Genomic DNA, 22765 nt, shown 5'->3' on the forward strand with positions numbered 1-22765 from the left:
AAGTTAATTGATACAGAACATTCTTGTCCCCGGTAATCTAAAAATTATAGGGTTATCAGTGCATGTAACATAGATGTGCATGTGTGGACAAGAATATCAACCTTGCTGTCAAGCAAAATCATGTTTTTAATAACGAGTGCCACACTAAGTGCACTAATCAAACAGGTGGTAAGAAAATAGGGGAACTCAGGCACCACACTGGTTATGTAGAAAGAAAACACAGGGTTAGACATAAAGGACTCAAATGTCTATACACCAACGCACAGAGCTTGAGCAACAAATGGTGAATTAGAAATTCAGGTAAATGAGGGCAGATATGATATTGTTGCCATTACGGAAACTTGGAGGGATGAAACCTATAAATGGAACACACAGCTAGAGGGATTTAAATTATTTAAAAGAAATAGACCAAATAAAAGAGGAGGTGGAGTTGCTCTCTCTATAAGAAATAACTATATCTCTACAGAAATAGAGCAATGATGAAAACTGTCTTGAATGCATTTGTGTCAATATAAAAGGGGGGGGGGAATGGCATTGCCATAGGTGTATACTATAGGCCAGGGTTTTTCAATTGGTGGTATGTGTATCACCTGTGGTACTTTGCCACATGGCAGGTGGTACGTGACCATTCTAGAGCAGTACAGAGGGGGGGGGGAATGTGACCGAAGTGGCCAATGTGACCCAAGCCTGAGGGAGAGGCAACTGCAGTTGTAGGACTGTCAGAAGCCCCAGCAGCCAGCAGGGCTCCAGATGATTGGCGCTTCCGGAAGCAGCATAGAGCTGAAGGTGAACTAAAGAAAAAGGGGGGGAGGAGAGGCTATAAAAGGAGGTGGTTTTGGTGGGAAAGGGGAAAAAAGACAACAGGGAAAGAGAAGGGAATGGAGAAGAAGCTGTGAAGGAGAGCTCAGCAGGCAGGGAGGAAATAGGAACAGGAAAGAAGCAGCAACTGTTGCTGGAAGAAAAGGTACCCTGGTTCATCTTCTCCAACCAGAAAAATGCAATTAACACTGATGAAATGAAAAGCTGGGAGACAAGCATGTCGGAAAGGAGGTGGGTTTTTAAAATTCTGGATCAGCTGGCAGCTTGATTGGGTTACCATAAGGATTTTTGTTCAGTTTTTACAGCATTTTGTAATTCAGAGGCTCGGTTTGTGTGTTTTGGTTATTAGAATATTTTAGTCTGTATTTTAGGCTAGCAATGAGTCCAAAGTGTAGATGTCCATAGGTTTAATCCTTTTAAACAAATGTTTTAACCCCTTATCTTGAGTCTGTCTATGGCTTTTAGAAAGTTATCTTTGAAGGTAAACAGGCTTAATTTAAGGCTAAAGCTTTTTCCAATTGCCAGAGCCTTTCAGTCTCGAATTGCAACATTGTGACACATGACATGCCTGAGGCAGCTTAAAGGAAAAAAACCCAGAGTTTATGCATTTCTTTATTTTGTGAGCCTTTTTTGCTTTGCACTTGATTCCTGTGTCTTTAAGTGTACAGGGAAGTGATTGGGGGTGCATTCTTACTACACCCCCAGAAGGGAGAGAGGAAGAAGGGCTGACCAGCTAGCTCAGGGGGTCTACAAACTTAGCAACTTTGAGACCAGTGGACTTCAACACCCAGAATTCCTCAACCAACCATGATGACTGAGGAATTCTGGGAGCTGAATTCTACAAGTCTTAAAAATGCCAAGTTTGAAGATCCCTGAGTTAGCTGGTAGTGGTGCATATTAATAAACATGGATAAATTCATCATACATTTGTCAGTGCAAAGGGAAAGTGATTCAGCAAACAAACAGCCACCAAAGAAATTAAAACTGGTACTTTTTTCCTTTTTTCTACAGTTTGTAATATTTTATTAGATTATAGAACAAAATACAAAAGTACAAAAGCAAATATTAGGAAATGGTGGGGAGGAAAAATGGGGGGAAAGGAGGGGTAGAAGAGAAATAGAACAGACTTCCTCTATTACAATAGAAGAAAGAATTAACATTGAACCTCAACTTTTTACTTTTCCACAATATTATAAACTAGCCATTTCTATAACAACAAATGAATCTAATCAGTAAAACCCAAAATCCCCCCCCCTTTTTTTTTTTAGTCATCAAGTTTTTGACACCTTGCTAAGCACTGGTGGTACTCAAATATTGTCATGTCTTAAAAGTGGTACAATCTGTGAAAAGGTAGAAAAGTCCTGCTATAGGCTACCCAACCAAACAGAGGAAATAGATGAACTTTTTATTAGTCAGTTAACTAAGGTATGTAGGAAGCACATCACAATAGTAATGGGGGACTTTAATTATCCTGACATCAACTGAGAGACAAACTCTGCATCAAGTGGAAGATCAAACAGATTCCTGACAAACCTAGCAGACAACTTTGTCTCCCAAAAAGTAGAGAAGGGAACTAAGGGATCAGCCATATTGGATTTTATTCTCACTAACAGAGATGAAATGATAGAAGGTGTTGAAACCACAGGAACCTTGGGAGGTAATGATCATGCAATATTGGAATTCAACATTATGGAAGCACAAGCAATAGAACACAGTCAAACTAGAGTGTTGGACTTTAAGAGAGCTAATTTCAATAAACTTAGAGAGAGCTTGGGAAGGATTCCATGGATAAGGATCCTCAAAGGGAAAACAACTCAAGAAGCTTGGGAAATTTTGAGATTATAAAAGCCCAGTCTAGCACACTACCAATGAAGAAGACAAATAACAACTCTGAAAAGAAACCAGCATGGCTGCATAAAGAACTCTCTGATAAATTAAAAGGCAAAAAGGACAAGTATAAAAAGTGGAAAGAGGGGCACATAACTAAGGCAGAATATCAGCAAATAGCCTGAGCTTGCAAAAATGGAGTAAGGAAAGCTAAGGCTCAAAATGAACTAAGGCTTGCAACAAAAATAAAAGATAACAAAAAAAGCTTCTTTCAACGTGTAAAACACAAGAAAAAAAGTAAGGAAATGATTGGTCCATTAGTGGGAAAAAGTGACAAGAAAGTGACAAGCAGCAGGGAAAAAACAGAACTACTCAATTAATTTTTTGCATCCGTCTTTACACAAAAGGAAAAAACAGTCCAACCTATCAAAAATAGCACTGTAAAAAACAGATCAGAAACACAAGTTAAGATAAGCAAGAAAATGATAAGTGAGCATTGTCCACCCTAGATGAGTTCAAATCACCAGGACCAGATGGACTACACCCCAAGGTTCTCAAGGAACTGGCAGATGTACTTGGACTTTAGTAAGGCATTTGATAAAGTAGACCACATCCTACTACTTGATAAGATAGAAAAATGTGGGTTAGACAGCATCACACCAGATGGTTTCGTGGCTGGCTGACTGGCCATAGTCAGTGTGTGGTCCTCAATGGAACTGCATTTACATGGAGGAAAGTGTGTAGTGGGGAGCCCCAGGGCTCTGTTCTGGGCCTAGAGCTCTTCAACATTTTCATCAATGATTTCGATGAGGGGATAGATGGGGAGCTCATCAAATTTGCAGATGACACCAAGCTGGCAGGAATAGCCAACATTCCAGAAGACAGGCTTAAGATACAGAAGGATCTTGACAGACTTGAACATTGGGCACTATTTAACAAAATGAAATTCAGTGGTGAAAAAACTAAGGTTCTACATTTAGGCAAGGAAAACCAAATGTATAGATATAGTATAGGTGGTACCTTGCTCAACAGTAGAACTGTGAGAGGGATCTTGGAGTCCTAGTGGGCAATCACTTAAATATGAGCCAGCAGTGTGCTGCAGCTGCCAAAAAAGTCAACACAGTGCTAGGCTGCATTAACAGAGGGATAGAATCAAGATCACATGAAGTGTTAATACCACTTTACAATGCCTTGGTAAGGCCACACTTGGAATACGGCATCCAGTTTTGGTCACCACGATGTAAAAAAGATGTTGAGACTCTAGAGAGAGTACAGAGAAGAGCAACAAAGATGATCAGGGGATTGGAGGCTAAAATGTATAAGGAACGGTTGCTGGAATTGGGTATGTCTAGTTTAAATGAAGAGAAGGATGAGGGGGGACATGATAATGTTCCAATATCTCAGGGGTTGCCACAAAGAAGAGGGAGTCAAGCTATTCTCCAAAGCGCCTGAAGGCAGGACAAGAAGCAACGGATGGAAACTAATCAAGGAGAGAAGCAACCTAGAACTAAGGAGAAACTTCCTGACAGTTAGAACAATTAATCAGTGGAACAACCTGCCTCCAGAAGTGGTGAATGCTCCAACACTGGAAGTTTTTAAGAAGAGACTGGACAGCCATTTGTCTGAAACGGTATAGGGTTTCCTGCCTGAGCAGGGGGCTGGACTAGATGACCTCCAAGGTCCCAACTTTATTATTATTATCGATCATCGCACAGTCAGCCAGATGTTCAGACTGGATTTGGCATTTTGTCTACCTATCGAGTCCTTACCCAGGACCTGGGATAGGCAGATGTGGATGTTTGATGGTATTACAGATATCGTCGCAGGATGGAAGCAGTTCCTAATAAGGCCGCCTTTTGCAATTGACTAATAGCGAATTTGTCAATGCCAATGGTGTTCAAGTGGTGCTCCAGTTGTTTTGGGATTGCACCCAAGGAGCCTATGACTATTGGTACTACCCTTGCTTGCTTTTGCCACAGTCTTTCTATTTCTATTTGTAGGTCTTTGTATTTTGTTATCTTCTCCAGTTCTTTCTCTTCTATTCTGCTGTCTCCAGGCACTGCCACGTCCACTATCCAGACTTTTTTGTCTTTCTTATCGACAATTGTTAAGTCTGGGGTGTTATGTTGCAGGTGCTTGTCTGTTTGAATTCTGAAGTCCCAGAGCAGTTTAATTTTATCATTTTCTATGACTTTCTCTATTTTATGATCCCACCAGTTTTTGCTTACAGGCAAATGATATTTTTTGCAGATCTTCCAATGCACCATTGTTGCTACTTTGTCATGCCGCTGCTTGTAGTCAGTCTGTGCAATCTTCTTGCAACAGCTTACCAGGTGGTCCACTGTTTCTTCAGATTCTTTGCATAGGAGGCACTTACTGTCTGTTGCTATCTTCTCAATTTTGACTTTATATGCATTTGTCCTTAAGGCTTGGTCTTGTGCAGCCAGAATTAGTCCCTTGGTCTTTTCCTTCAATTTTCCTGCTCTTAGCCATTGCCACGTCTTGTTATTATCTGCTTTCCCAGCTATTTTAATGTATTGGCCATGTAGTGCTTTGTCTTCCCATGCCTCTATTCTGTTCTTCATTTGGTCTTTCTTGTAGGCCAGTTTGGTCTCTCCAGTAGTCAGTAAGCCTTCCTGATATACTAATTTCAGTGCATCTTCATCATTGTTCTTCAGATATTCTTCCAAAGCCATTTTTTCTTCTTCAACCATCTGATGTACTTGTAGCATTCCACGCCCACCTATTTGCCTTGGTAGATAAAGTCTATCAATGTCACTGCGTGGATGAAGGGCATGATTCATTGTCATTATTTTTCTGGTCTGCCTATCCATTGCTTTTAGTTCTGCTTGAGTCCAGTCCACTATTCCAGCTGTGTACCTAATGACTGGGATTGCCCAGGTGTTGATTGCCTTTATGGTATTTCCTCCATTGAGTTTGGACTTTAAGATCTTCTTCACTCTCTTGATGTATTCACCTCTAATCTTTTTCTTGACTTCAGTGTGCTTGATGTTGTCAGCCTGAAGGATATTATTATTATTATCGATCATCGCACAGTCAGCCAGATGTTCAGACTGGATTTGGCATTTTGTCTACCTATCGAGTCCTTACCCAGGACCTGGGATAGGCAGATGTGGATGTTTGATGGTATTACAGATATCGTCGCAGGATGGAAGCAGTTCCTAATAAGGCTGCCTTTTGCAATTGACTAATAGCGAATTTGTCAATGCCAATGGTGTTCAAGTGGTGCTCCAGTTGTTTTGGAATTGCACCCAAGGAGCCTATGACTATTGGTACTACCCTTGCTTGCTTTTGCCACAGTCTTCTTCTTATTATTATTATTATTATTATTATTATTATTATTATTATTATTATTATTTTCTCAATTTTAAACTTTTAAATTAGGGAAAGTTCAAATATATCTTCCAATATATTACTGGAGTATTTTTCTAGAGCAATTATATATCCAAGCATGTTCTTTTGTACCATGGGCAACATTCACAGTGCCACATGTTGTACATATGCTATCTTTCCACCCCACATAAAGCTGCTAGAGATTTAATGAAAAAAGAGTAATTATATTACCAATGCCACTTCTACCTTAAGAATTTGGCTGTATATTAAACTAGGATCCTTGATACCCTCTGAACCTGGTTATTTACTTGCAGGCATTTCATTTCCCAACTTGATAATATGAGTGAGTGTGAGTGAGTGTGGGGGGTTTTGTCAGCTTATATACAGTAGTTTCCCCTGCCTGCCTTGGTGGGGATGTGGTTTCCTCCTTTTCCTTGATTAGAGTATTTTTTTTCTGTCTGATGGCTTACCTAGCATTAATCCCTGGGGAACTCTCAGGATGGATGGCATTCAACATCCTATTGAATAATTGCTGAGGATGTTTGGAATACTAATGGTGTTTATTATGTGACTAGGTTAAAAATCTTTGGGATGTGTAGTTGCTAATGTTTCCATACATCAAAAGAAAATTTGAAGCTACAAAGACAGAATTACAGTGGGGATCTGAAACATAATAAACATGAACACAGGAAAACTCAACACAGTAAAAAAAGGAAATGGAGCAACTCTATATTGCCGCCTAGAGTAACCCCTTAGCCAGATAGGCGGCAAATGAATTTAACAAATAAATAAATAAATATTGACATCTTGGCATCGGTACATTGAAATGGATTGAAAGTACATAATTTCAGTCAGAAGACCATTTAGCATATGAAAAACAAAGAAACAGTGTTATTTTCATAATTAGGAGGGATATAGTAAGGGCAGCACTTGGTACTATGCAATCAATGATTGATTAATTTCAATTAGAGGTTGTGAACAGCCCTTTAATATGACAATTATCCTTCCCTTTATTATTGTTTATTTCTTTAATTTTAAATCCAGCTACCCAACAGACCCTAGTTACTGGAATCTGGTTATTTCATCTTTAAATCTGTTCTATGGCAAGGCATCCTTGTTTGTAATCCAGTTAATCTACAACAGACAAAACTATGGAGCTACACTTTGGAATAGCAAATATTTACCTCACCATCCCTCTTAATGTTGTAACTTGTTTTCTTTTTCAGGCTTCAGAAAAGTAAAAAAGAGGCTGTCCTGCAGGTAAGATAAAAGCATTTGCATTTAATTTAAAATTATAATGAAAAGTATTATGAGTTGCAAAGTGGAAATGATTTATATATTGTTATCGGGGGCGGGGTTAAAAAGTGCATTCAAAGTGTCCTTCTTTTAAAATATGATCTAATCAGACTGGACAGAATAAGCCAATTTGCCTAGAATCTCTTTCTTTCTGGTCAACGGAGCTTCCATTTTATTAGATTACATAAAATTGTCTTGCCATCAGCTCCATATTTAATGGGGATTCTGTTATTAAATATTTACATCTTTAGTAAGGCCTTTTACATATGAAATAATGTAGAAATGACTTTAGTATTTTCATTAGTGTGTTGTGTTGTTCCAGTGTAAGAGTGAAAACTAAGTGAATTTGGGAAGATTTCTAATCTCAGTTTAGCTTAATATGAAATAAAGTAACATGAGATAATCCCATTGATGTTACCATTAGAAAAGATATTGGGATAAATGGGATAAATGAATTGGATGGGGTTCTATTATAGCCTACAGATGCCAAAACATCCTTTCTTTTTTAATTACAATACTAACTTGTGTCATCAATTTATATTTACTCTGTTCACCAGAAAGAAGTAACCGAAGTGCAAAATGAAAACTAAATTTTTGTTGGTCGTCTTTGGACTTATTGCTGAAATGTACCTATCAAATGGAATTGCAGAAAAATCAGGAGTCGAGGTACCACAGAGCTTAGTGTTAAATCTCTTCCCTTTCAATGATTCTGATAAACATTATCCACATGATACTACTCAAGAGTCATCTAGAAAAAGCCCCTCACCATTAGTCACTTTGCACAATTTCACAGAAAACATTAACAATTTTGGCTTCAATCTCTACAGGAAAATAGCACTGCAGCATGACAACAATATCTTCTTCTCCCCACTGTCACTGTCTTTTGCTCTAGCAATATTCATGTTGGCTTCAGAAGGGGAAACCTGCCACCAAATAAGTCAATCTCTAAATCTGCCATCTTTGAAAGAAAAAGATGAAGAGTTTCTGACTTTGTTCCAACAACTAAGGCTTAACATCACCCAAAATGAAGAGTTCACTCTTTCACAGAATAGCTTCTCTTTCATCCAGGAAGAATTTCAGATCAAGAATGCTTTCCATAACTTGTCCAAACAATACTTTGACATGGAATTTTTGTCAGTTGATTTCCGCAACTTTACTCTTGCCCAAAAAGTGGTCAATGAGCACATTAAAAAGAACACAAGAGGGGGAACCCCAACACTGTTTCATGATTTTGATCAGCATACTAAAATCATTCTGCTGAATTACATACTATTTCAAGGTAACTGTTTTTTCATTGATTCTTTCATAGTTTTTAAAGAGGAAAGCTCAGGGCACCAGCTACAGTAGCTTTATAAGAGTGTCTCTCTGTAAAAATGTGGACAACCTTAACTTCCTTAACTTAGTCCCCCAAAGTGTGTCAACAGAAGGGTCCATTCTCATAGCTATTATTCCTTTTCCTGTATGTTTTGTTTATGGGTGGAAAGGCCAATTGGTTCACATCAATAATCCTTCTCATCTGATATACTTTAACTTCACGGATATTTCCATGCATAAAGGCTGTTATCATTTTTGGTCCTCATTTCTTATTTTGAACTTGCAGTGCAAATGTTGCCAGTGGTATTTAGGTAGGAGAAATGTGTGTGCATTCTGAAAACTACTTACCTTCCAGTAATATATAGTGCTATTTCATGTAAAATTTAAGGCAATTCTCTGCTTTCATAACAGATGAAAAATCTAAGATATAGTGTTACAGGTAGTCCTTGACCTACAGCTGTCCACTACGGTTGCATGTTGTGACAGCTGTTAAGCGAGATTGCTTTGCTTAATGACCACTATCCTCTACTCTCCTTGATGCAGTCATTAAATGACTATGTGGATCCTTAAGCAGAGTATGGGTGCCTCAGGGATGGGGAGAGCCTTTAGAGGCCTATAGCAGGCCTAGGCCCACCTGTCCCAGACCTCCCAAGACATCACTCACTCTCTGAGACATCCCATGATCTGCTTCCTACCCAGTGGTGGGATTCATATATGTGAACAACCGTTTCTCTGTGTGGATGCCGCTTCCAGAAGTCCATTCTGGGCCTGGGCAACAAAAAATTAGCTACCAGTTCTGCTGAAGTGGTGCGAACTAGATGAATCCCACCACTCTTAGGATTGTCACTTTGTTGCTGGGCGAATGTGACATGAATCTGGAAGTGGCTACCATTTTCTGAGCAACCATAATTCAATGCAGCCACTCAGAAAATGGCAGCCACTTCCAGATCACACTACATGACCCAGCAACAAAGATAAGTGAGGAAGAGTGTTAAGTCCTTCGTTTGATGGGGAATGAAGGTCACACATGGTTGAATCAATAGCTCTTTATTTCTCCTTCTGCTCAATCCAACAACAACAAGAACGAGGCTCGCAGGCCTCCTTATTTAGTGTCCGGATCCCCGGACAAAACAGCAATAATTAATGGCACGCTTTTGCGCCTCGCGCATGCGCACAAGGCTGGCACCACTCAGTCTGGTCCCGGACAGTTTTTGCAATTGCCTGGGAACCTTGCAATGTCCCAAGCCTACATTTGCAGGCTCAGGACACAACAAAGAGGATGTGGAGTGGGAAGCAGGGCCAAGGCCTGTGGAGATCCGGTGGGGGCCATGCAGGGAAATAGATAGGGGAAGATCAGCAGGTGGGTACTGCAGCATTTCTAAGGACAAATGACAGAGGGGGTGCTGCCATGGCTTTAATGTCAGGAATTGGTCGTATGTAGCAATAGCAACAGCAAAAGCACTTAGACTTATATACCATTCCACTATGCATTTCAGCACTCTCTGAGCAGTTTACAATGTCAGCATATTGCCCCCAACAATCTGGGTCCTTGTTTTACCGATCTCAGAAGGATGGAAGGCTCAGTCAACCTTGAGCCCCATCAGGATTGAACTGCTGACTGTGGACAGAGGTAGCCTGCAAAACTGCATTTTAACCATTGTGCCACCACAGCTTTACCAAGTAGCTTTTGAGGGGTCTGTCATAACTTTGAATACTCACTGGTTATAAGTTGAGGACTACCTTCATGATATATAAATTCCTTATGGTTTTGTAGAACTTGTCACTGGAAAAACCTGAAATTGCCAAAGCCCCTAAATGTCCCTATGAAATATTAAGAACTCTATTTTTTTAATTGGGCCAGAATACCAAGCCATAATTTCAAAGGGAAGTTGATTGATTGACACAATTTTTACATGGTATATTTTACCTAAATGACTCTTCAAAAGTTCTTTAAAGTTGAACCTACACACATAAAAGATCCCCCAAGTTTTAATAAACAATTATTGTATAAATCAGGAGTGAGAAACTAAATTTTCTATAGCTCTACAATAATAAAACAGAGCATGGTATTCCCTACCTGGTGACTCTTAATAGTTTAAAATATTAATTGCTAGAACCTCCAGCCAGCATAGGTCCTGGTTTCTGTCACCTGAGAACCAGATAGGGAAAGAGAGATATGCAAATATTGCTGTGTAATCATTTAGCATATTAACGTGTTTCTTATCCTATTTGTCTGAACTCAGGACATAGCTGAAGGAAAATTCCAGTTAATAATTTTTTTTTAAAATGGTATTTAAGGGAAATTCAAATGGCACCTTCTCTAACATTAATATATTAAGAGACCTACAGTAGGGATGAAGAATACTATATATGAAAGTGGGATGAGACAATGCCTCCTTATGCCATTTCTGAGCTTTGTGAATGCAATGGTAAGTCCAGAAGGAGTTCTGTGTACAGAGTTCTGTATATGCTTTGCTCTGAACGTAGTGAAACTGTCAAGTGAATTCTTTCCCCCACCAAATATTCAACAAATATGATTTTGAAGCCAGGCCAGGACTCATACAGATGTGCAAATTCATTATACCTCCTTGCAATTTTCATGGGAGGGTCAGTTAAATATTGCCTTGCATGGGCTATATGTTGCTGAATTTCTAATTTTTTATGAATATTGTGAATTTCATTTCTCTGTCTCTTTCATAACCAAAAAAAAGGGGAGTGAATGGGATCAGAAAGATATTTCCAGCATAGTTTGTTGCCTGTCAAATATCTGAAAAGGGCTCCATGGCAACTAAAAAGCCTATTGCAATTAAATATTGCTAATTTCACTTCTCTTATTTTTAGCTCTTGCTCAGATTCTTTTCTAATTGCAAAGTTGCACTGAAGTGTGTTGCTGAGAGATGAGGGAGGATGAGTACATCTGCTATCTTGAATATAAAGGGGTGGTTTAAATCCTAGAGGGTACAGTGTGTTTAAAGCAACTGGAAATCATGCAGGATGGCACCCATTGTAGCTGGAGGTTACAAGGAGGTAACTAAACATTTCTTGGTGGATGGGTGGGGGGAAGAATTGGCACAATCACATTGAACAGTAAGGCAATAGTTTTTAAGAGACAAAAATACTGTGATGGAGCCTCCATAGCTATTCTGCCTCCATAGCTATTCAAAGAAGTCTTGTTGATCCCACAAAGTTGTGCTGGGAATGATGGTGGAATGGGAGACTTTTAAATTCCTGATAGGAAGAGGAAACTGGTCAATAGGATAGATAGCAAATGTGGTGCCTCTGGCTTCTCACTTGAGCCTTGGCATTGCAAGCAAAGTAGGTGACGCCAGAACCAAGAAATGGTTAAAGCAAGATAATACTTAGATATATATGAATGAATGAATGAACGAATGAATGAATATTGGATTAAATATACTGAGTAGGATTATTCTCAAGTGGTGGGAAGTACAGATTTAAGTCTCCATTTGATCATGGAGCTCACTGACACTACAGTATTAATCTGTGACAGTGAAGTAGAACTGCCTACTGATGCATGGAGCCAGTCAATATGAAAAAGTAAGCAGTAGCATTTATCAGCTTTTCAAAATGAAGTGGGGCTGTATTGAACTGGTGATTCATATAATTAATCACTACTTTTCCAAAAAGAGACTTAGTTAATGTGCAGGTCCTATTTATGAAAAGGAATCTCATGTGAAACTGTCATTAGCCCCTGTAATTGGATCGGAACCAAAGATTCAGACATGCAGTAAGAGTGCAATATAGATCTAAAGTTTCAATCATACTATGGAAGAACACAAATTCACCTTTAAATTGAAGTAAATCAGGGTGATTTGTATCTGGATTACTGTTGAATTTTCCCTCAATAATTCTGGATTATATCACAATATAAAATAACATGTTGCATTTATTTATATTTTCAGGCCAATGGCTACATCCATTTTCTGCTAAACTTACAGAGCTGGAAACTTTTTATATAGATAATTACAGAACTGTCCAAGTGCCAATGATGTTCAAGACAGACAAAATTGCTGTCACATTTGATAAGACCTTGCAGTGTTATGTGATAAAGCTGCCATATAAAGGAACTGTGCAGATGCTGATTGTTATGCCTGTGAAGGAAGCTGATTATATGTTTATTGAAGATGATTTAACCAATGAACTTGTGGAATCTTGGCTTAAGACCATGAAGATCAGGTACAAGTCATAGCAATCACTTCACATTTTTTATTCCTAAAATCCTGGACAGAAAATCCTGTAGTACAAATTAAAATGGCCACTCAAACAAAAAAAATGACAATAGAAATGACAAGGAGAGGAAGAAAAGGAAGTAACTGGGAATGGGCCACTGAAATGTGCCAAAGACAGCCATTTTATCTTTACAATATATTGCTTCATCAAAAATAAATAAAAAACATTGAGTTTCTATTACCTAGTCTGCTAAGAAAAAGGATCAACTTTTATTTATTTAGGAAGTTCTATATCTTCTGTAAAATCTTCCACATCATTTTTATGAAAGCCTTCCAGATGTCTGAAATTTTCATATAGCTTCCTCTTCCACAAGTTGAACTTATCCAATTAATTCAAGCAAAACTTGTCACAATCATTGCCTTTGCATCATTGGTGCTCAAATTTTCATAGCATCCAGAAAGAGGGGAACAATATGCAAATGTTCTGCTGCCTGCTATTTATCTTTGCATGTTTTCTGTATATACAAAGGCCAGTGTATGCACATTTTCCTTCAACTTGCATTTATATTTGTTTGCATTACAGGAAAATGGATATTTACTTTCCAAGCTTCAAACTAGATCAGACATATCACATGGATCAGTTGCTTCAGGATTTGGGAATTAAAGATCTTTTCTCTTATAAAGCAGACCTAAGCCATCTCACAAATCATAAATTCGTAAAAATATCACAGGTAAAAAAATAATTACTATACTTACTATATTGTTCAACCAAATATATTTAACAAGTAACATGAAGACCCATTCATTTACTGGAGACCCACTTGCTAAACGTGGGTTTCTCAACTTTGTCATGCTAACTACAATAGAAAAAAGAAACAGGATCTTATAGTTCACAAATTGATGAGTTACATGATCATAGCTGATGGGGAGTGCATCGATTCATGATCTGTATAGATCAGTGGTTCTCAACCTTCCTAATGCCGTGACCCCCAACCATGTGGTCGTAAGTCGAGGACTACCTATATTTCCCTGCGGGCGGGGCAGGAGGAGGCGCTCACACTCCGCCTCCTCTCCTGCGGCTGGAGCGCACACTGGGCAGGCCGAGGGTGCACGCCGGCCATCGCCCAGCAACCGCCTTGGCCCGGGAGCGCTGCGCATGCATGGTGCCGCCCCCTGAGCTAGCCGAGGCATAGTTAGCAAGCGGCAGTGATGGCACAGCCACCAGCTGGCCCAGCCCAAGAGAGGTAAGCCACCCGCCAGGCCCCACGCGTGCCAGCAACTCTCCCTGCATCTGCCACTGCCCCGCTAGCCTTACCTTGGCCGCCGCACGTTCAGTGCGGTGGCAGGCAGGCCAGGCGCTCCTGGGCAGCCATGGCACGTGGCAGTGAGGGCGCAGGGTGATCACCGGCTGGGCCACCAGCTGGCCCAGCCCAAGGGATGTAAGGCACCCACCAGGCCCCACGCGCACCAGCAACCCTCCCTGCACCCACCAGTCTCCCACCTCCCACCCCTGGCCTTCTTTTACTTACATTTAGTAGTTGCTCAGCACGGAGGGGTGGAAACGTCCAGAAAACTCCCCTTAGCTGCAGACAACTTGCAGCACCATTTGCAGACTGGGACTTTTGGCGGGCTCAGCAGGGCAGAGACAGCCTGGACAATTCCTATTGGCTTTTGAAAGCCAATAGAATTAGACTCTATTCAAGAGAGTCTATTCAAGAGATTCTATTGGCTTTCGAACGCCAATAGAATAGAGTCTCTTGAATAGAGTCTATTCTATTGGCTTTCAAAAGCTAATAGAATAAGAGGGAGTAGCACAGCTAAGGAAAAAGGGGAAAAAATGGTGGACTGCATTGTTTGGCGACCCCTGTGAAATGGTCGTTCGACCCCAAATGGGGTTGCGACCCACAGGTTGAGAACCACTGGTATAGATCTAAACAAAAGTATCATGCCTCGTCATTGATGTTGCATTTGTAGACACAGGGTTTTTGCCTTTACAAGATTCAACCTCATTGAGTGATCCATATCCAGAACCATTTTGGATAAGTGCTACAGATTAACTTTACTGTAATTATACAACTATTTAACTCCTAAGAATATTCAAGGTTAACTAGAAATGACTAGAATAGCATGAACCTACATGTTCTGATAAGAGTAGGAAAGGCTCAGAATTTAACTCTCATTTCATGCTAAATAATCCAATCTACCTACACTGTGATCCTCTGCAACCATCCCTTTTAGTGTTCCATTTTATTATCAGGAAATCAGATTATCAGGAAATGTCTCCAACCCAGAAAAATGGCATCCCAAATTCTACCAGCTGCAGACTATTTATTTTATGATAGATATGTATTATTTTAAAATATTAATATTTAGTATTATACATAGTGGCCTATGGGGAAGAATCTAATTTAGTTCTCAGTTCTTAGTGACTTGAACCTGCCAAAGAGTTTGACTACAATTCAATATATCTGATTTTAGTTTGAAAATTTTCAGCATAGTTACAGCAGTCAAAATCATGATAGCTAGTAGTTTGTAGAGTTGTTGTAGAGTTGTAGAGAGTAACAAGCTAAGGAAACATGATTTAATCCATGATATTGATAGTATGTATGCCGATCCTGTGTATTATGTAATAACACTGTGCAAGACCTTCCGAATTTCAGACCTTACTGGATGAGACTATCTGAATTCATTCCAAGCAACCTTTGTTGATATATGCGACTGAAACTATCTTATTCAACTAAATGGCTTTTGTAAGGATTTGATCTGAGACAGTTGACTCTACTAATCCTTATATATCTCTCAGTGATTTTCAGTATCATTGACTATTGTATTGCTTTCAACCAAACAATACTGCCTTTAGTTTGGGTCCAGAGAATGATGCTGGCAAACTACTATTAAACAGACTGCTCTGCTCAATAATCTCTTGCCATATATGATCTAGCACTGTATCACTAATTATCACTATCGGATATATAAATATATATTCTTCATTTTCAAATGTTTCTTTTTCTTGAAAAAATGAGTTCATGATCAAGTATCTGCTCAAAATCTTTTGCAAAAAGACCATCAATTCATTTAGATTTTCTACAATCACGTAACCTCCATTACTACTATTACTAGCCACCCACCCACCTACTCCTGGTTCTGTCTGTCTGTCTTTTAATTGCTGGTCTTCATGTATTTAACAAAATGCTGAACAAATTTTCTTTTATGCACCTTTTGTTTAGGGATAACAAATCTGGGCTGCAAACTTCTGTGTAGGATGGAAAACACTGAATTCTTTGCTGACACCTAGTGATTTTTTGTAGCTCAAATCTGGTAGTCCTGTCACTTCTGCATATTTCTGTATGTTTCACTTGTTCTCTCTATTTTCTAGAGTAGGGGTCCCTAAAATACGGGCTGTGGCCTATTTGGAATCAGATTGTGGCCTATTTGGAACCGGACTGTGCGAGCGGTGGGCACTGGCATGTGTATGTGCACATGCTCAGCTTTACTCATGCAAGTGGTGGGCCACACACACATACAGCTCAACTTGCACAAGTCAAGCTGTGCACATGTGTGCCAGCTCACTGCTCACGCTGCCCAGTTCCCCTCTCCCCCTCCCCCCAGCCAGGCCGCCAGCCAGAAAGATTGGGGACCGCTGTCCTAGAGGAAACCTGCTTCCTGCTAATATTTTCCTTGACTGTGTTCATTAACTATCCTAGTGACTTTTGAGATTCAGTCATGTCCAGAAGTCTGGAGAGATGGGATCTTTTTGACTGCCCCTTTTAATTTCCCTTCTACAGAATGTTTATCTTTTAAAATTCAATGCTGGCATATCCCCAGTATGTTCTTATTGAGACAAAGTGTTTGTAGCTGTGGATTTAGGATGCTGCTTCCACATAAGTGAAAAAATGTATGCATGCTCAATTTTCAATCTGTGTTGAAGAGGCAGACCAGTTGATAGGAAATGTGAGCATCTTACTAAAAATCTCCATATATTTCCATTCTTTTTAGATTCTTCAAAGAGCAAGCATTGAGGTGGATGAGAAAGGAACAGAAGCTGCAGCTGTCAGTGTATCTGAAATCATGGCATACTCTTTGCCTGATACTATCCGGATAAATCGGCCATTCATTTTTATGATATATGAAGATATTACCAAGATTGTATTGTTTTTGGGCAGAGTTACTAATCCTACAGAACTGTGAATTAAACAAAACCCAGTAATTTCTTTTTGATGCATCCTATTTTAATGACATAACCCCTCCCACCACCACAAGTCAAATTACATGCTATATACTAAGAACACATTTTAAATATGCTTTAGCACTAACTTCTTAATTTTCAGGAGAAAAATATAGGGATATGGAAAACAGGTAAACATTTTCCTTCTTAAAATATATTCACCAAATATTCTCTCCTCAAAACAATATTTTCCTCTTATGCTATTATACACAGCAAATAATATCTTTCAGGAAAATAGAATTAGAATAAAAATTTAATGGAAAAGATTACTTTCACACAATCCCTTTCCCCAAAGCATTCAACACTAAAATAGCAAAAAGGAGCATAGTCGAAGAGAAAGCTCCCACATCCATTGTGTGGGAAATATCTTCATTCACACAAAGCAGTATGTCAAAAATAATGGGCACGTTCTCCAGAATTATTAATCCAAGATATATAAAAAGCAGGGACCTGGTTTTGGGGAGAGTAGGAGGACAAAATAGTATCCTTTGTTCAGTTGTTATGGTCATGAGGTCTACACTTTAAATACAGCTGAAAATTACTGTACTTTTTTTTTTAAAGAGGGCTCAGTGTATGATATGTACTCTTTATTGCTGTTAGAAATAGTTGGGTCCTCTTCGCAACATAAAGAAATTACTAATGTTTTCTGCAAGCTAATCAGAATTAGAACCACAGCATAGTGCTACAAGTTAATGCTGCTGTCAAAAGTATTTATTAGCAATGTCTATGCAGATTCTCAGTCATCCAGGTTGTGGTTGTCCCAAAGATGCTTTTTCAGGAGGCAAGTGGACTTTTTTTGTTTTTCTTTGAATACATTTCACTTCTCATCCAAGAAGCTTCTTCCGCTCTAATTGGATGGTGGGGAATGGAAAGATTTACATTCTTTGCAGACAGCTGATCATTTGCATTATTTTAGAGTAGTGTTTCTCAACCTTGACAATTTTAAGGCATGTGGACTTCAACTCCCAGAATTCCACAGCCAGCAATGCTGCCATAAAGAAGAGGGACTTAAGCTATTTTCCAAAGCACCTGAAGGCAGGACAAGAAGCAACGGGTGGAAACTAATCAAGGAGAGAAGCAACCTAGAACTAAGGAGAAACTTCCTGACAGTGAGAACAATTAATCAGTGGAACAGCCTGCCTCCAGAAGCAGTAAATGCTCCAACACTGGAATTTTTTAAGAAGAGACTGGACAGCCATTTGTCCGAAATGGTGTAGGGTTTCCTGCCTGAGCAGGGGGTTGGACTAGATGACCTCCAATGTCCCTTCCAACTTTACTACTACTACTACTACTACTACTACTACTACTACTACTACTACTACTACTATTATTATTATTATTATTATTATTATTATGCCTTAAAATTGTCAAGGTTGAGAAACACTGTTTTAGAGAGTCATTGAAAGCAGTCAACCAAAACTATTTCAAGTGCTTCATGAGTTTATCCTCATCAATTTGGTCTTGCTTGAAGTGTACAGATCTACAATAAGAATTTTGCACTTATTACAAGGGAGAGAAGCTCTAATAGCAGCAGAAGGGAAGGGAAAATAATATGTACCAGTTAACATGAAAATGAGAGGTGGGGAAGCAAATTAGATTGTGGAAACTACAGAGGTATCTCACTGCTGTCCGACACAGACAAATTCTTTGCCTTCATTCTTTTGAAAGGACTTGTCATTGTCTTGGAAAGGAACGTCCCAAAGGTGCAATGTGGCTTTCAGCCAGAATGGAGTAGAGCAGACATATTTGACATGAGGTGATTCCAGAAATGCATTGAGCAGAACATGCCTCTTTACTGTCTTTCTTGATCTGACAAAGGCATTAAACACTATAAAGGAGGAATCTCTCTGGATCTTCCTGAGATATTATGGATGTCCAAAGAAATTTGTGAGGTTGATTCAGCTACTCTACAACAGAATGACAAGACAGGTTCTTTATCATGGTGATACATCAACTGCATTTGTTATTTCCAATGGAGTAAAACAGGATGGTGTGCTAAACCCAGTTCTATTGAATCTGTTCTTCACTTGCATGTTACATTTTGTCTGGGGTCTGAAGGTGGAACTGTGTATCAGGTACCAATTGGATGGCCCCCTCTTTGACCTTCACCACTTGAGTGCACAAGGTGCTTCTATATAGTCATTCAAGAAACCCTCTTTGCTAATGTCTGTGCATTCCTGATGCACAAAGACAGTGATTTCCAGCTGATGCTGAACAATTTCTGACACTGCTATGGCTCTGATTATCAGCTGATTAGATTATCAGATAATCAGCTTGATTATCAATCTGAACAAGACTGCACTATTTTAGCCAAATGCTATCTGTAGAACCAACAATCAGTATTGAGGACACCTAGTTGACAAATGTAAACAGCTTCAGATATTTGGGAAGCATCATCTCTAGTGATGCATCTTTGGACAAAGAAATTGACTGCAGAATTAGCAAGGCCAGCCAGGCACTAGTTGCATACTAGAGTGCTTTATCAACATATCATCTCTTATCATCTCTAGAAAGCTGAAAGCCTCCAGAGCAGTGGTTATTCCTTCTTTCTTATTTGGATGTGAGTCCTAAACACTGTACTGAAGACACATAAAAAACCTGAAATTTCATATGTGCGTTCTGTAGTCCATCTTAGGCAGATGTTGACAAAATTGTATCTCCAACCTGGAAGTCTTGGATCCACCAGTGTCCACCAGCATTAAATCCCTGACTATCAAAACCCAGACGATGTGAGTGGAACATGTCATCAGAATGGATGACCACCATATGCCTTACCAGTTGCTCTATAGCACACCAGAGTCTGAGAAAACACCTCAAAAGGTTGACCGTGCAACTACTCAAAGATACTGGAAAAGAAACCTTGGGTCATCCAGCCAAGGGAACTAAAAGCTGTGGCTATTGACTGAACCTACTGGCTAGCCCTGTGCTATGAAGCCTCCATCAGCACTGAAGACAGCACTGTCCAAAACTTATAGAAAACTGTGAGTAGCATCACAGTATAATACTCAGTTACTACAATAATGGGTTTCCAGTGCCCCATTGTGCTAGACTCTACACCTCCAGTCTGGGACTGCAGTGTCACTTCTGTGCCAAGGATAACAGCACCACAGTGCTTCTTCTTTGAACACAAAGGATTACTATATAGACTTGATCACAGAATTTATAATTATGCAGTACTCAGCAAAGGGCAATATCCCAAAATACTAGAAAGTTTCACTTTTGGGAAACAGTGTATGAATTGCATCATTAAGAGAAGGCTGTATTTGCTGTTAATTAAGAAAAAGAGGACTGACACTGATTGAAATTTGGGACAGTGTCTATTAATGAGATGAAAAAGAAACATTATGGAGAAAGTTACCGTAAATGCCGGTGTATAAGGTGACTTCCGCGAGCGCTGAAATCGGCGCCAAAGACGGGGGTCGTCTTATACGCCGAGTCGTCTTATACACCGGAAATACTGGTAGTTTCCGGCGTATAAGACGACGTTCTAGGAATGCGGCCCGGCTATAAAGACGGGGGTCGTCTTATACGCCGGGTTGCCTTGTACGCCGGCATTTACGGTAGTTGCTACGTTTGGATTGCTGAATGCTCTCTGCATGATACCATGAATGTACATTTCTTAAGAATATAAAAAAAAAACCCCACTCATTCCAAGGCAAGCCACCAGTTCATGGAGCTTGATATCATTTAAATATGGAAACAGTTCTCTAGAGCTTCAGACAGATATCATTTGCAGATCCATTTGGAAAGACCAGGTATTGAAACTAAGATTTTCAGCACAACGAGCCTTTTCAGGTATTGCTACTTTAGTGTTTAAGTGAATAGCTTATTGTTCAAGGGGTTGGTTTGCTACTATAGGAGCAGAGAATTTTGCTATGCTGCATGTATTACTTACATATTAATCACTAGTGCAGTGGATACAGAATATTCCTGTCTGTTTTTTTTATTTTTTATTTAATTTAAATTAAAAGCTGCAAATTAAATCTCTCCCACCCAAAACATGCCAGAATTTTAATGGCCTAAATTTTATTGTGCATAAAGCATTCATTATTTCACATTGTAAAAAGTAACCACACATTTATTCATTCACAAATTAGATTATCTTTATCATACACCAACATATTTAAAAAAACAGATAGTCTGATATCAATATAGTTTTGCTGATTGCATTTGTGAAGTAGAGAAGCTGACAATAGCTTCATACAGTCTCTCTCAAGTATTGGCATAAATTGAATGTGTTAAATAAAACTGCATTTTGCAGGCAAATTTTGATAGGAATGCTAGCATGAATACAAACAGAATGATGTTGATATAGCTAAAAGCATGATGGCTTGAATTAACTACTAATTAAAAACTAGATTAATCATCTCTAAAATGTTGGATAAAGAGAAACTACAATAGAATATACTGGTAAATTAAAACAAAGTATTTGTACAATAAAATTGCAATGTGAAATTTAAGAAATCATTCATATGCTATTTGGAGGTATCTGTTTCTTATTAAAAAGTGAAAAGAAATCCTCTTGACATTTTATACACTAGATAAGCAATATTATCTAAAATTATAGCAGAAGTTTATTTTAAAGGACTACACTTCTCCACATTTCTCTGTTCATGCTTCCAGATTCCACACTGAAGCTTCTTCGATATTTAAAAGCTTTTTTGAAAGAGAAAGTGTCACTTGTTCAGTTAATTCTTATACGCAGAGCAATTTCACACATATGGCCCTATTTCCATAGCGAAGGCAAATTAGGAGTCCATAAGCTTGTAAATAGCTATATTTTAAAGTAGAGGGCACTTTCATTCCAAACTGAATAACCTGACCTAGTAGAAGGCATAATTGAGAGGGGGAAGTAGGGAAACCCTGTCTCTTTAGCTGCAGCAGATTTAAAGCACATTGCTAAAGTAACGTTGAATTAAGCACTTCACTTACAACATTGGCATTCTGCACATATTACATTATTTCTATGAAGATATTTTACAACATAGGAATTTATTTAATTGACAGAAGATGTTAACATTATGGTATCAAATCAATCCCTCCTTCCTGGTCCTTAAATTCAAGGTTGTACTCTAGCTTTGTCCAATCCTGGCTTCAGCCACATTGGCTCTGGTGGTCTTTGGTGTGCATGCTTTCTTTCACCAGCTCTAGGAGTTTAATTTTCTGTTTTTCCTTGAGAGAAAGAAAAACACTCTTATCACACAGAGCAGATCAAATTAACAGTGTTCAGAACTGCTAACTTCTTGCAATCATCATTTACAGCCCCAAAACTGTTGTGATCTTAGGCTCATGTATTGTAAGTAAAAAGAATCAACATTATTTCTTCTAAATCCAACAATGCGATGCTTTTTAAAAAGAATATTCTTGATTCAAGGCGCACTCACTTTCCCATCCATTGTGCCATCCAACTCCACTGGCTTCCTTTCCACCCATCGCCCACACCTTGTGGATTTTCTTTATGTGGAAATTGTCCATCCATTACTATGCAATAAAGAAAAGTCTGCGTATGGACCTCAGAATACACAAATCTTAAACTATTGGTTTGGAAAAAATATATACATACATATTAAAATAATTTTATTGTAGAATCCTTTTTTAAATCAGACTCATTTGTTTTAATAGTGATCAATACAGAAAACTGGGTGAAGTCATCTGTAAGCATGTGGGTATCAGTATGTTGATGATATACAACCGCCCTGGGCCTTCCATGAGATGCTACTGAGCTGCATTCTCAGTGCTTGGA

The 22765-nt window shown here is 39.0% G+C and overlaps 2 protein-coding genes across 4 annotated transcripts in view; one reads left to right on the top strand and one right to left on the bottom strand.

Annotated features, from left to right (window-relative positions):
• Positions 1-7158: 7158 nt before the first annotated feature.
• SERPINA10 (serpin family A member 10) lies at positions 7159-17008 on the top strand. Its single transcript, XM_039365895.1, has 5 exons — positions 7159-7260; positions 7854-8575; positions 12531-12804; positions 13381-13528; positions 16794-17008. Exons 2-5 carry the CDS (start codon positions 7876-7878, stop codon positions 16983-16985), a joined length of 1314 nt encoding a protein of 437 aa, XP_039221829.1. The 5' UTR covers positions 7159-7260; positions 7854-7875; the 3' UTR covers positions 16986-17008.
• Positions 17009-18394: 1386 nt separating this feature from the next.
• Positions 18395-22765, bottom strand: part of PPP4R4 (protein phosphatase 4 regulatory subunit 4) — a 75158-nt gene continuing 70787 nt past the window's right edge. For all 3 annotated transcript variants that reach the window (XM_039365882.1, XM_039365884.1, XM_039365883.1), the window contains one exon: positions 18395-22194. In XM_039365882.1, the coding sequence (XP_039221816.1) occupies positions 22117-22194 (78 nt within the window). In that variant the 3' untranslated portion in view covers positions 18395-22116. The remainder of the gene's footprint in view (positions 22195-22765) is intronic.

The sequence above is a fragment of the Crotalus tigris genome, unplaced genomic scaffold, assembly GCF_016545835.1.
Source record: "Crotalus tigris isolate CLP2741 ecotype Arizona unplaced genomic scaffold, ASM1654583v1 scf7180000020201.887925, whole genome shotgun sequence".
In the NCBI taxonomy this organism is placed as follows: Eukaryota; Metazoa; Chordata; class Lepidosauria; order Squamata; family Viperidae; genus Crotalus; species Crotalus tigris.